Genomic DNA, 14,472 nt, shown 5'->3' with positions numbered 1-14,472 from the left:
TCCCAAATAAATCATTAGCAAAACCTGAAAGAAAAGGAAACCTCAATTTCAACCCAAAATCGAAATAATAACGCCGCATCTTTCTCCTTCAGGCAGACATCGGATAAATAGAAGAAGAACATCAGAAGAACCAAAAGAAAAATAATATAAAATCAATGGCAGAGAAAACCGACGTGAATGCAAAATGGGACGCTTGTCTAGATCTGTCGGTCCGTCGTTTTGTTTACTCTTCATTGGCCGGGGCTTTTGGCGGTCTTCTTCTCTTCAGTCAGTCTATCTCTTTCTCTGTCATTCATTTGAATTTTCTTATCCTCTTGTTTCGTTAATGAATAATAAATGGCTTGTGGTTCTGGGTTTTCTTCGTTTCTCTTTTCTGCGGTTATTCGTTACTGCCACCCTAATTATTTTGTATTGAGTCAGGGTTTTGTTGCTAATTTACAAGTTTTGATGTTTACTTTGGCCTAATTCTTCACTGCTGTTATTTTAGTAGTGAACCCAGATTTATTCTTTTGATTTTACATTGAAATTTCCTCCTCTATTTTTTTGGATTTGTGAGTGACAAATGTTATGTTTTCTGAAGAGAACAATGGAGGTTAAATTTATTATCGATTAAGATTTTCAATAAGCAAACTTGCATTTATCTAACAGAGTTCGTAAAATGTAAAAAGTGAAAGCTTCCCGTAGTGCTGCGTCTTTTAAGTTTCGAGGATCTGAATGGTTTAGATAACTTATTTATTAGGCGCCTGGCATTTTATGCTTGGTGTGAAAACTTGGTCTATTGTATAGATAGCTCTACTCTTATGTGTCGTTGACTGGTTACATTATATTTTTGCCCTTCAGTGAGAATCTCAAATTGATCGATGTTTTCATATATATATATATATATATATATATATATATTTTTTTTTTTTTTCAAATAGGGACCCCAGTGACTCGCTGGGCATCTATAGCTTTCGGTGCTGGAGTAGGCATTGGATCTGCATGTACTGACTGCTCTCGAATTTTTGATGGGTCAACTGCAAAGTTGGTACCACCTAAGACTACTTCAAGTGCTCCTGAAGAGTTACAACCTCCTCATACTTTGAGTACTCCTGTTTCTCAGGTATGCTGATGATAACGACAAACATGTACATAAGTAAAAATTTTCACTCTCTTTTGGACTCCTTTCACTGATAATTGTGCTGCCTTCTGTGTAAATCTTGAGAACATATTGTTATATGTTTATTTCCATGTGTTTTTGCCTAGTGGCAATGGTCCATATAATGTGTGTATGCCTGAAAAATGGCTTTTATATACTCTTGCAAGGAACATAGTACATTTTGTATGAGGTGAAATTTTTACAATATGAGCTGTCATAAAAGTTGTCATAGTTCGCGTTCTCATATATGATGAGCATGGTTTTGGTACTTACAAATGGTTACTTTTTTAAGGAACTTAGATGTTAGGAATCTAATGATAAAGCATCAAAGGATTGAAGAAGTCGATGTTATAACTTGTCGATTTATGAAAAATGGGAGAACTGTTCTTTACCATTTTATAATATGCCTTCTTACTGGTTTGTGTTTGGTATCTCCTCTACCGACATAAAACTGCATGAATCCCATCTAAAAGTGTGGTGGGGCATAATGCATTGTAAATGTGTATATCTCTGTACCTTACAGTCCGATTTTCACAAAGGTAGGATTCTTTGTGTTCTTTTTCATTTAACTGGAATGGCTCCACATCATAAATAGTAGTAGTAGTAGCAGTAGCAGTAGCAGTAGTAATAAAATCAGAGTAAAATCATAATGCATTTGTAGATGAATGTAGGTTTATGATTCTATCCTCTACAAGTCACTCACAATTCCCTTTTGTTCTTAGATTATGTCACACTTGTTCATGACCAAGAAATTGTGTCATTAGGGGGCTAGGTAATTAATGCTTGTCTTGATTGTTGTTTTTTTATGCCATTCTTTCGCTTTACTACTTGTTGACTTGGCAAAATGAACTGTAGATTCAAATATTTTGACTTGTCAAATATTATTTGCGTAGTTTCTGACCTTTTATAGAGACCTATGCTAGTACTATTGATTTTTTTTCTGTCTACTTGTCATTGTTTTCATTTTTCATATCCGTAATGTATTCTGATTATCATATCATTTGTTGAAGGACACCTGCCTTATTTTGCAACTTTAACACATGCACGATGCACCTTAGGAAGATAGCTCAGTTCATTGAAACATCATTTTGATTAAAATGGGTGTAGAAATATTCATAAGAAGCTGTAGATGATTGCATTTTAGTGGAATTCTTTACTTAGTGGAATGTGTTCGAGAAAAAAAAAATGTTATATTAATTAAAGAGCAAGCAACATTTAGAGTTAAAACTTGCAAGCAATGGCCTGTTTGACATTAGCAAGGCCTAGATTCAATATCTAAAAGGACCATATCTTTTCATTATCACCCCTCACTTTGTCAATTCTTTACATTGTGTGTGTGTGTTTGTTTTCTTAAGGGTTAAATTGCATCTGACATTCCTCTGCTATTGATGTTTGATTAGTTGGGTCCCTATACTACAAATAAGATTAATGGAATCCTTTTACAATATATTCTGTTAACATTTAAGACCCTCAAGTGTTAACATGAATGGAAAAAAACAAGAAGAATAAAAATTATTATTTTTAAATTTACTTTACATTATAGAAAATTAAAAATAATAGAAAATCAATAAAACTTGAAAATTCCAAAGTACCCTTGTTCAGACAAGGGTAAATCACCCCTCTTTACCCCTAAAACTAAAAAAAATTGAAACCCTTCTCCCTCTTTCTCACAAAACAAATTAACACTAAATTAATTAAGAAACATTGCTCGCCATGCCCATTTAACTAGTTGAGGGCATCATTGACAAAAAGAAAGATGCGTTGAAGGTCCATGGCACAAATTGCTTCAAGTGAAGTAGTGGGCTAGGAGAACCAGCAAGAACATCCAAAAGAAGTAGCTCACAAACTACATTCTTTCAAGCCATAAATCAGTATTTCTAGCATTCAAAGCCGATCTATTCTATTTTTATCCAAGACTTCGTATTTAGGATTGTTCCTTTTGCATTAAAAAATTGCTCTGCTGGTTCTGGGCTCTCTTTGGTTTATAATTACTGTACTGGTTAAATTATTAGAAAGAGAGAGGAGGGAGTGAATAATGGAAGATGATAGCAATGGGAATAAACAAGGGGGTATTTTTGTTGGTTAGGGTTTCGATTGATTAAAAGTAGGATTGATTAATTACTGAACCTGCTCTCATCTTCTTCTTCTTCTTCTTCTTTTAATTTGTTCCATGAGAAAGGGAGGCAGGAGGGGTTTCAATTTTTTTAGTTGGGGTTAAAGAGTGGTTATTTAACTGTCTAAACAAGGATAATTTGGAGTTTTAAGTTTTATTAATTTTTCTTTTCTAAAATCTAAAGGAAATTAAGAAAAATTAATTTTAATTCTTAATTTTTTTTCCATCCAATTTGGTGTCATGCAGTCAGCATGACAGCACATGATTGTTAATGTTAATGTTTGAGGGTCCTAAATAATACAGAATATAGAATAAAAGGATCTTGTTAATCATTTTAATAGTAGGGGAGCTCAACTGATCAAATACCCATAGTAGAAGTACATGGAATGCAATTAACCTGTTTTCTTGAGTCCACCTTAAATATGCTCTGCCTAAACTTCAATAATTTTTTTTGGTTGGCTATTATGATGAGTTTGCAGGTTGTTCAATTTACAATTATGTTATGCAGTCATGCTGCCTACTTTATTTATCTTGATAACCGTAGTCTCAGTACTGATGACAGCAAAACTTTTGGAATAAGTATGCCAAAGTTAAAACTTTGGTTTAATCAGTTTATTTAATGTGCTTTAAAATGTTTGCTTCTTCCCCTGAATGTTTTTCAGTTGTCTAATCATTACTTTTTCTCAGATTTGCACTGACAAGACTATTATTTCTATTATTTGAATTATAAGAAATTTCAATTCTTAATTCACTAGGTCAATAAGTGTCGGCATGAGGTAGTAGATCGGAATCTTCCTCTTCTTCTTCTTCTTTTTTTATTTCCTGTTTTCGTCCCTCTCCTTTTCTATATGGATTTTTTCCTTTCCAAGGGATATGATAAAAGTGTTCCTGTCAATAGAACCTTTTTTCGACTTGGTTCTCACACTTAAGAATGAATGAATTCCCATTTCTTTTGTTACATAACAAGCCATCCATTAATTGCACCTTAGCGAATGGGTTCAATAAGCAATGTTTTTTTTTTTTTTTTCATAAAATACTGCAAGAGTTAAATTCATTACAATCTTAGAATATTCATAGTCATCTATCTATTCCCTTTTGACTATATTAGCACACTTTCTGACTTTTAGGTTTAAGCAGGAGATAGAATATCCTCAATGAATACATGGATTATTAGATACCAAGCTGTCATATTCATATTTTCCTCAACGTTAAATTCAAGCATATCAATTTAGTGTAACTTTGTGCATGTAACATTGAGAAAAGTGATGTTGTAAATGTTGACCAATGAGATTCTGTGTAACTTTGCTTCTTTGTTCTAGTTAAAATAATGCCATATTCTTATTGTGAAATATAATTGTACTGGAATTCTTTTGATTACTGTCAATTCCTTATTTTAATTATAAAATTAACACCTTTTTCTGGTCTTTGTTTGGCTGCTCTTTAGACTTGTAGGTGGCCTGAGTGACCTACAATTCCCACTCAACATAATTGAGTTCTCTAAAAGTAGTTCAGTCAGAGTAAAATGGGGTTAGAAGGAGAACCAGGAAACATGACAATCTTGTTGAGGGCATACTCTGTTAATTATTACATGGTGATGGCCTATGGCCTGCACATTAATAATGATAAAGAATCTGAACGGGGTTTTATTTTGATGTTCATGCACCAACCAAAGCCAACTCGGTGTCTTAAGTGTATTATTGCATTGTGATTAATAAGATCTGTTGGATCTTTATTTATGAATCTTTTTTTTTTTTTTATGAACTCATATTTATTATAAGAATCTAAATGAAGAGTCAGTTTATGTGGAGATCTTTTGTTTCCAGGATGGCCAGGACTGAGAACTGGTATTTGAAGCTATCCTCAAGTTGCTTTGGTTACAGATCAGGTTTTTCTTAAGATGAGATTGTTGTTGTCCTTTTCCCCAGATGGCTTACGAAATTGTAGAATGAACGTTGTGACACCGTTAATGTACTGCAAGTTTCAAATTGTTACCTTCTGTCCTGTAATTTTATCAGGGTAAAGTTTAAATACCAGGAGAACAAAAGAAATAATTGATTATGCTGAAACCATAAGATTGAGATCTTATGCGCAAAGTTCATTTTTGGAAAAAGGTTATCTTGCAGAAAACTGCTGCTGTTGTGCAGCTTTTAGTTTCTAGCACCTTGTAATAAAGCAGGGACTCTTCTGTCACACGGTGGCTCTTCTGTCACGCGGTGCTTGCTGACATGGCGGGATAGATCATTCCAATTATGCAGAAAATCAAAGATGAAGATTGATGGATGTGAAATTTTTGTTTTTTGTTTTGTTTTTCAGTTTCTGTTCATCACAATTCGTTTGATTGCAGTATTGAGGAACCGTAGTTGGGACTGGATATTGTCCGAACTACCAGGTCCTTATCCTTTACAGTTTACATACAGGAAGTTCTTCAAATCAAAGCAGCAGCCTGCCATATGAGCAATACCAAGAAATCATTGGCCACATCAAACATATACCGACGGAAGATTTTTCCCTTGTCATCATCAGAAGCAAGTTTGCTTCAGATAATGAATATACATGGACATTCATGAACTTGCTCTCAGTTTTGCATGAGCAGACCATAATGCAGCCAATTTCTGATAATTGTAAGAACCTCCTCTGCATCCGCATCTTCTTCAGGAGAGTTCGGATGATGAGCAAAGCCATGACCTCTTCCCTCACCACCTTTCTCTTCTCAGTATCTTCCAAGACACTAACTGTAAAAGAGGGTCATTGTCACCTGAAACAAAGAGCATAGGAACCTTATGCTTGGAGGCTAAAGCAGGTCCATCCTTGTACCATAGAATTACGCCATGCTTCTTTGATATTCCTGCAGCTAAGAATTCATCAACCATCCATTTTGTTGACGCATCAATGTCTTTTCTGACCCCCTGTGGTTCCTGTTTTGTGATCCATTGTTCCATTACACAAGAAAGTTATGGAAGCTTCAAAGAGTCAATTTCAACTTGCAGGGAAAATGGATCTAAGAATGAACGAAACAAACATAAGTGCGGAAATTACAAATAAGTGACCAAACCAATATCATGCCTGTGTATCAGAGGAAAAACATCAGGAAAATGTGTTTGCAAAATGACAGGAAAATGAACATTATTATGAAATTGCCTATCAATTCAAGGTTAACTAGCTTACTTGTAGCCATTACAAGCCACACGATATGCGAAATCCCTTGTAGATGAATCTTCAAACCCAAAAATATCAGACAAGAGCAATGTCCCAGTTCCATTATTATTCTTCACTGCGTTCAACAGATAAGCATTGATGCTATCATCGCCTTCCACTATTGAAAGCTCCAATCCACTGACTAACTCGCAAGCTTGATATTTGTAAACTGTAGGGCATGCGTCTTAAATTAAAGAAAGAGTACTTGAAAAGAAGATAATGACGTACAGGAAAAAGAGAACACTTTGAAAGGCAGTGAAGGCGGCTGCTGTGGCGGTTGTGGTGGTGGAGGAGACGTGGCTTTCTGATGGTCATAGTAGTGGTAGCGGTTATGGTGATTGAGAAAGGCAGAGAAGGTTGAGACAAATCCCATGTCAGTGGCTCTCCTGTTTTAACTATAGATGATAAGTACAAGTCAAAGGAAAAAGGAGACAAGACTTCGTGATATGAAATTATCATCCTAGTTGCCTGCGTTTTCAACTCAGATGTTTCTTCTTATTTTTTGGAGCTTTTCATAATCAATTCCAGGCCTCATATTTTCCATTCTGGCTCCTTTTTTTTTTTTTTTTTTTTTTTTTTCCCTCTTTTGGTTTTAAGAACTAGAAAGCGCCCCTCAATTTTTATAGTAATATAGTTCAATACTATTCAGCTGCTGAAATTTATCTTGCAAGCTTGACTGCTCTTTTATTTAAAAACCGAAACTGAAAAATATTGACGTAAATTGAAGATTAAGATCCTCTCATATCATTATAAAAACAGATCCTGCCATACCAAGGCTTGTGTTAGTTTGATTTACAATATTATGGACAATGATAGTTTGCTATATAAAAATTAAAACTACTTAAGATTTCTCCCTTGAGAAGATAAAATGCAGTAAGAAGAGAGAAAAATGAAGCAAAAATAAGAAAAACACAGCTACAATATCAATAGAATAGCAGTTCTGTCATGTCATCATGAACTGTACATCAACAGTAACTAATCTCCACCAATGCTTACTGCATCTCTAATGATTGAATAGCAAGCTTGGCTGCTACCATGGAGATATTCTCATTCACTAAATCTAGTGAATTGTCCAGCCTTTGTAGCGTGTCTTTCAGATCCATTGCTCTTAACTTCTGTTGCTGCAACTTGAGTGTTTCTGATTGTGTAGATCCTGTCAAAAAACAGAAACAAGCAGATCAATTTTTTCTTCGCAGGAGGGGGTCGTGAAATTCCAACTACTAGAATGATTACCACAACAAAATACTGAAGCTTTTGTGAAGGAACTTTTTTTTTTAATGTTAAGAATAAAAGAGCAATGAAACACTTGCTTGTAATAGGTTGGAATGCTGCAAATGATATTCGCTCAGCAGGAGATGGGATGAAAGATTGATCACATTCCAGGGACGGTTCCTTCTCTGCCCATGTTAGAGAGTTTGCAATACAGGTTTGCAACAATTCCTCTTTGGGAGCCTATTGACATGAATAGATGAGCAGTCAACTCTACTCCCATATATACACCACATGGCAGTAACGCGATACAACAGTAAATAATGTGCAAAAATTATATGACAGTAATATTCCAATCACATAAAATCTGACAAGTAAACATATAAGCAATCCCCAATTCGCCTTGCAAGATAATTTCCCATACGAGTTGTGGACATTAAGTGGGAGAAAATATTTCACTCAATTCAAACCAATAATGCCTTAGTGGGACAAACTGTGAATGTTCGATTTTTGCCACCATTTATATGTTATGCCAAAGTATTTGCAACTGCCAAGAACATCCTTCAGCCCCACAAATTCCAGTCGCTAAAAAAGTTAGCAGAGAAAATCACAGCACACGTGTCATATACCTTCTTTCCAATGTTAGCAGACAAATGTCTGGCTCTTCTACTACTACTGAATTTCCAGTGCAGCCAGCTACTTAAGAGGAAAGGAACCTATAAAATTGAAATCTAGTATGACAGACGCTTAAAGGAATTTTAGCCCAAACAGAACTGGATGGAAGGGGTGAATACCAGAAGCGATCTCAGCCTTGGCTAGTTAGGTATTCAAGTTTAGTTGAGTATTTGTTTTTGGTTTCAGATTTTTTTTATGCATTTGCATAAAAAGTTGATTATTCACTGATGAAAAGTAATGAGGGCTAATTTTTTGTGCTTTATCTTTGGACTCTCATTGAACTCAATTGCGAGACAGATTAGAATTTTCTTGATGAAAGCATTCAATTGCACAACTGTACAAACTCGAGGATGGAGAATCAGAGAGCAAGAGGGACTAGGAGTACCTTTAGTTTGATTTCCAAGCTATTCAAACTGCGAAGAGCATCCTTCACTGCTATAACTTTAGAGCTGATTTCATTTGCACCAATAAACCTATCCTGCAGTGGTATGACCTCACCTTTTAGGTAAGGCTCCGACTGCAAATTAGAATCACAATCACGAAAACAAGTGAAAATTGATAAGCAGAAGGAAGCAGCAGGATGAACACAAAAGATGCGGAAAAAGAAAAATAAATCGACATGGAAAATTGGGAAAACAAGAACTAAAAAAGAAAAGAGGACTTAGAAACTGCAATAATAAGCTAATAACTATAGAGATAAAATGCTTGCAAAAATAATTGACAAGCATGGGCAGGTCTCAATGAACACCTCCCTCCCTCCACCACCACAAAACCCCTAATGAAAAGATACAATTTTTGTTCAACACAGGCATTGCTTGTTCTTAAAGGCAGACAACTTTGTTTACAAAAATTAAAACAGTTATATGAAAGATACTATTGACAATTTACTCACCTGTACAAAATTCAAAAGCTTGACACGGCCAATTCCCCTTATGGAGACTAACGCTCCAACATCTAAGCGTTCAATCTGCAGAGTACCAAAACTCAAGTTATCTGAAAAGGTGCTCCAACCCTCTAAGTTTTGATCCCAAAATTTTGGAAGCTTACATTTTCTATATTGACTAAACAGCCATATCTAGCAGCAAAGGATGCTTCAGTTCCTGAGTTGCTAATGAGAATAGGATCCAACACAAAATGCACAAACAGCTTCTTTCTTAATAAAGACTGCCACAAATGATAGTCACAAAGAGATTGCACACACATTAGACTTAGCTTATTGCAATATTGCTACAGCAATTAAAAATTCTCAACTCAAGCAATGGATTAGAAAATGGGGAAAAAATGCTTATATATAAGATATCAATATATAAGCAATGTGCATGAAACAAAGAATTCAGTCCCTCCCAAATTACAATACTAACAAAACTGAGTTTGATGCAATAAGTTGCAGAAGTTAAGCATATATGAATCATAGAATTATGACTTAACCAGAAATAACCACTGCACGCATTTGGGTAAATGAGGATAAGTGACAATCTGCTACTCTCTCTGCGCTTGGGTTCTAGGTTATTTTTAGGCTGGAAAACATCACTTAACCATACAAACATCACAGTAACAACCTCTCAGCCATAACTTGGCTTCTGCTCTTTTCTTTCTTTCATCTTCCCCTTTTTCTTGCTATTCTTCTTCCGAAAGTTCAAGCATTCAAGAAGAAGAACAATAAGCAGATCCAAAAAAAATTGAAATAAAAAAAAGGTACTCAAAAGTCGTAGCAAAGCAGCAAAGGTGCTTGTTTCTACATTTGGCAATCTAGTTAGTATACACATCCATAAGGCTGACTGAAACATCTGTAAATACAGGGATGCAAAACCATTTTCTCCTCTCTGAAATTGCAATTCCTCTTCTTGACCTCACCTCAAATAAAGTGGAAACGTATCCTCAAGTTGAAGAATCTTATGAGCCTAAAATGAGTGTCACTAATACCTACTTCATATCATCATGCCCAGAACATTGTTCCAACAAATACAGCACGAATAAAGATATGGCTGTTTAGTCAAATATAAAAGAAGTAGCTTATCCTATCGCTGTATTGACTACACAGCCATATCTAGCAGCGATATGATAAAAACTTCAAAAGGCTTAAACAAGAGATGCTCAGATCATCCATACACCAAACAGAAGTAGTAGAGATGTCTATAAAAGAACAAAAGGAGTAGCCTATCATAGCTCTATATTGACTAAACAGCCATTTCTAGCAGCGATATGATAAAAACCTCAAAAGGCTTGAACATGAGATGCTCAGATCATCTATACACCAAAGGTCGACAGCTTGCAAAGTCCTTCCCCCGCAATCAAAATAGAAATAACTAGGTGAATATACAAGCAGCTAGATAAACAAACGCGTGCAAGGTAGCATGACCATTTGGACTACCTCCTCGAGCAGAGCTAGATATCTGGCTTCATATAGATGGAGTGTTTTACTCTCAGATGGAACTAGAACCTGTCATTATGAAAAGAAAAGATTATTACTAATAAATTCTTACCACATCAATTAAGGGCTAAGAAAGCATCAACACTTCTATCATTCTATCAATTAGAGAAATCAAGATTGAAAGTATCACTCTTTCAATGCTCTTTCAATGCCAGGTCTGGCAATTAATTTCACGTCTCTTTTATGGTTTTTCTATACTCTTCATCTTTTCATGCCCATGTCAATATATATTTTGCACACATATATATCAAGTAATTGTACAGGATTAGACAAGCCCTTCAAAGGCAAGCGTAAAAATATATCTCACAAGAGAAAAGGAAAAAAATCAAATAAAAATCCAAACGATAAGTTCAGGTCTTGTTATCTAACTAATCATCTAGAGGCTCCATGTTGTACAAAACCATGTGATTAAGTAAAGAACAAGAGAAATAGCTCATCGTATGCCCACCGGAATTAACAACAAGAAAAATAGACAGACAGATGGTAGTGAAATAAAGTAGTAAGTACCTCGTTCGTGTTAAAAGGAAGAAGAGGGAGCTCAAGAGAGGAGGAGACATTTGGAGACACCCGGCACCATCTGCTTATTCTCCTCCTTATAAATAGCTGATGATTCCCATTTACATTCACTTGGAAATGGAAAGAATGAGATAATAGTGGTAATGAGCTACGAGTCCGGGTTCTTGAAACAGTACCATCAATTCTTGAAGCAGTACTGAGGATTGCTATACTGCTGCTGCTGCAACAAATCATGGAAAAAGATAACCTGACTTGATTTCGTTTACTTATTTTGTGGTTTGGTTTGTTTGTCGCCGAATGATAGTGGAAGGAGGAGGAGAAAAGAGCAGTTAAAATTGTGGCTAGCATACATTATGATCCTCTCCAGTTCCCAGCTAGCTTTCCTTGTTTTTAATGGTTGATGGGTTTTATCCTCCTTTCTGAGGGGATAATAGCATGTTATTACACTTGACTTCGAGCGCGGTTGAAGTTGTAAACAATTATAATGGGACTCTACGATTTAAAATATATATTTTTTAAAAAATATATATTAAAATAATATTTTTTTTAAAAAATTATTTTTAACACAACACCTCAAAAAATTTAAAAATAAAATTAAAATAAATAAATAAAATTCAATTTTTTTTTTAAATACTGTATTTCTAAACATGCTCCTAATAAATGATTTATTTTTTAGTTTTAAAAATATTTTATAAGAATTTCAATTTTTTTTATTTTAAATTAAAAATTTTCAATGTTTTTGAATTTTTTTAAAATATTTTAAAGTAAAAAAATATAAACATGAAAACACAACATTTAAAAAAAAATTTAAGTAAATAATAACTTCTTTTAGTGACGATGATATGGGGTATTTTTGGATTCATTTGCCAATCAATCAAGATTAAACCTCACTCCTGTGTGATTTAAAAAAATGTATATTCCATATATATGGTTTTAGAAAAATATATACTATTGATTTTTTTTTTATTAAAGTTTTTTAAAGTTAATTTTGTATTTTAAAATGAAAACAGATTTAGTTTTAGAGTTTACGAAAGCAATTAACCGTGGCTAGCTGTGGGCCTGTGAAGCCCATATATAATATATGGGTAGCCCATATTAGGTGGCTGGACCCTCACGATCCCAGGCTTAAAATCCATTTGTATTTGGGGTTTGTTCTTCTGTGTTCAGTCACCAAATTTTCTTGTGGTGCCGTTATTAATGAATTAACACATATTAATGTTAAGAAGTTTAATAAAATGAATAAAAGGATGAGTTTATTTGGTATTGGGTAACTTTTATGGTTATAATTTGAGAAATATTATTTTACAAAAAAGTACTTTTAGTTGAGATTGGTTTAATATTTATAATATATTTTGTTAAAATTATAGTTGAATAAAAAATAGTTTAATATGTTTGGTTAAAAGAATACTTTTTAAATTGAAGTTATAAAAAAATTAATATATATATATATATATATTTTGATAGTTTTTAATTTAAGTATTGTAGATTTAACTACTACTATTACATCATGAAATAAATAATATTGATATCAAATATTTTTTATTGTTTCATTAAACGATTTACAATTTCATTATGTAAGCAATCCATCTGACAAGGACTACAATTTTTTTGGTTTCTTAAGCACACAACTATATCAGGTAAAATATCATTAGGAACAAAATTGAAATTGCGAATCAAATTCTACAAATGTTACGTTATCAAGTGATCTCCTTTTAATTTTTTGAATAAAACACAATTAAAAATAAAAATTGATTTTTTTTAACTGGGTCGGACCTGACAAGAAAAAAATTGAATTGCGATCAAATTTTTTAAATGCTACGTCATCAAGTGATTTTTTTTTTTAATTTTTTGAATAAAATATAACTAAAAAAATAAAAATAAAATTTTTTAACTAGAATCTAATCCGATCTTAACAGTGAAGAGTTATTCCATTATTCACTTGAATGGTGGAGCTGTGGCTGAATTGTTTTTTAATTTACATGGGTTCTCTGTACATAAACTGTGCTTGCGTTTTGCTTTAAAACACAACCACCTTAACAATCGGCCTCTAATAAGGCATTCATATGGAGTTTTGCAAAATTTTGAATTTTTCTCTGTTTTTATATTTTTAGATAGTTAAAAATACGATATCTGCTGTGAATGGTTTGAGTGCATGCTTTGCAAACAGGAGCCCTAATCTCCTTTGCAAGCAAACTCGAGCTTCTCCTCGCTCTACTGGTCAAAGCAATTTGTTTTTTTACTGGAATTCGTGGATCTTTTGGGTGTGATGTTTGCAGGAGAGAGAAGGAGGATTGTAGTGATCAGGGAGAGAGAGGGGGTCTGGTCGGTGAAGAAGGGGATGGCTAGTGGTTGGTGATGGTGTTCTTAGATAGGAGAGAAGAGGCTGTTTGAGGCTGTGTTTTTATCTGTGTTTTGGGAAATTTTGAAATTTTTTTTTTATTAAAATTAAGTGCGGTTTTTATTTTTTAGATCTTTTCGATGTGCTGATGTCAAAAATAATTTTTTAAAAAATAAAAAAAATCATTGACATGTATTTATGAATGAAAAATTATTTGAAAAACAACCGCTACCGGCATATTAGATTTTAATTGATTTGATTTTCTTTTGTCAGTTTAGATATACAAATTAAGTTACTCATCACGTAAATTGTAATTTAAAAAAAATATAAATAAAATAAAAAATAACCAAATCATATAGAATATTTAGGATGATTTTTCCAATTAAAAAAAGTGACCATGATAATCTTAGAATTGTTTTTCCAAAAAATAATAAAAAATATAGCTCAATTCTCAATTTATTAAATATAAAATAATAAAATTAGATAAAACTTAAAAAATTAGCTTAGGTTAATTAACATTACAAATCTACAATCTCGATAATCAAGACCAAACTATCTCAGGTTATTTTATCATAAAATTAAGATAACTCAATATAAAATTAAAAAAAAAATAACAAAGCTCATTTATATATATATTAAAAAAATATTTGTCAAATTATAAAAAACAATAAGAAAATAAGTGAAAAACACAAAACAAATGTCAACCTGAGTTATGTTTTCAAACTCGTAATCCAGGTTAAATTTTTAACTTATGACCTGGATCATTAATCTTGAAGCATTTTATTTGAAAAAACCATGAAGTTTAATTTTTAATAAATTAAATGTTGATGGATAAAATTAAAAAGAAAGTTCAATTA

The 14,472-nt window shown here is 33.3% G+C and overlaps 2 protein-coding genes and 1 pseudogene across 5 annotated transcripts; 1 reads left to right on the top strand and 2 right to left on the bottom strand.

Moving 5' to 3' along the window:
- Positions 1-5,538, top strand: LOC118035480 (MICOS complex subunit MIC10). Of its 2 annotated transcripts, none has more exons than XM_035041058.2 (3): positions 1-267; positions 921-1,102; positions 1,861-4,285. In XM_035041058.2, the coding sequence occupies exons 1-3, from the start codon at positions 156-158 to the stop codon at positions 1,900-1,902; spliced, it is 336 nt and encodes a 111-aa protein (XP_034896949.1). In that variant the 5' UTR covers positions 1-155; the 3' UTR covers positions 1,903-4,285. The 2 variants fall into 2 exon arrangements, with proteins under 2 accessions (XP_034896949.1, XP_034896950.1); XM_035041059.2 differs by lacking the exon at positions 1,861-4,285 and adding an exon at positions 5,075-5,538 and having other exon boundaries at positions 5-267.
- Positions 5,539-5,556: 18 nt separating this feature from the next.
- LOC118035556 (uncharacterized) lies at positions 5,557-6,819 on the bottom strand (annotated as a pseudogene).
- Positions 6,820-7,336: 517 nt separating this feature from the next.
- On the bottom strand, positions 7,337-11,697 carry LOC118035478 (uncharacterized). 3 transcript variants are annotated; one of them, XM_035041053.2, is made up of 7 exons: positions 11,269-11,697; positions 10,702-10,770; positions 9,378-9,494; positions 9,223-9,297; positions 8,716-8,847; positions 7,757-7,898; positions 7,337-7,599 (listed from the first exon to the last, which is right to left on the bottom strand). In XM_035041053.2, exons 1-7 carry the CDS (start codon positions 11,623-11,625, stop codon positions 7,439-7,441), a joined length of 1,053 nt encoding a protein of 350 aa, XP_034896944.1. In that variant the 5' UTR covers positions 11,626-11,697; the 3' UTR covers positions 7,337-7,438. The 3 variants fall into 3 exon arrangements, with proteins under 3 accessions (XP_034896944.1, XP_034896946.1, XP_034896945.1); XM_035041055.2 differs by having other exon boundaries at positions 10,544-10,770; positions 11,269-11,349; XM_035041054.2 differs by lacking the exon at positions 9,378-9,494.
- Positions 11,698-14,472: the final 2,775 nt, after the last annotated feature.

The sequence above is a fragment of the Populus alba genome, chromosome 13 (genome assembly GCF_005239225.2).
Source record: "Populus alba chromosome 13, ASM523922v2, whole genome shotgun sequence".
Classification (NCBI taxonomy): Eukaryota; Viridiplantae; Streptophyta; class Magnoliopsida; order Malpighiales; family Salicaceae; genus Populus; species Populus alba.
Note: the sequence above shows the minus strand (reverse complement) of the source record. Positions and strands in the feature narration are given on the sequence as shown.

Bases quoted from the DNA above. Each gene is read 5' to 3' on its own strand.
- LOC118035480 (XM_035041058.2), top strand. From the start codon at position 156: ATGGCAGAGAAAACCGACGTGAATGCAAAATGGGACGCTTGTCTAGAT. The intron at 268-920 runs GTCAGTCTATCT...TTTTTCAAATAG, and splicing joins TGGCGGTCTTCTTCTCTTCA to GGACCCCAGTGACTCGCTGG. The intron at 1,103-1,860 runs GTATGCTGATGA...TTTTGTTCTTAG, and splicing joins TGAGTACTCCTGTTTCTCAG to ATTATGTCACACTTGTTCAT.
- LOC118035478 (XM_035041053.2), bottom strand. From the start codon at position 11,625: ATGCTAGCCACAATTTTAACTGCTCTTTTCTCCTCCTCCTTCCACTAT. The intron at 10,771-11,268 runs GTACTTACTACT...TCATAATGACAG, and splicing joins TTCCTTTTAACACGAACGAG to GTTCTAGTTCCATCTGAGAG. The intron at 7,899-8,715 runs GTACTCCTAGTC...TCATGTCAATAG, and splicing joins GCTTGGAAATCAAACTAAAG to GCTCCCAAAGAGGAATTGTT.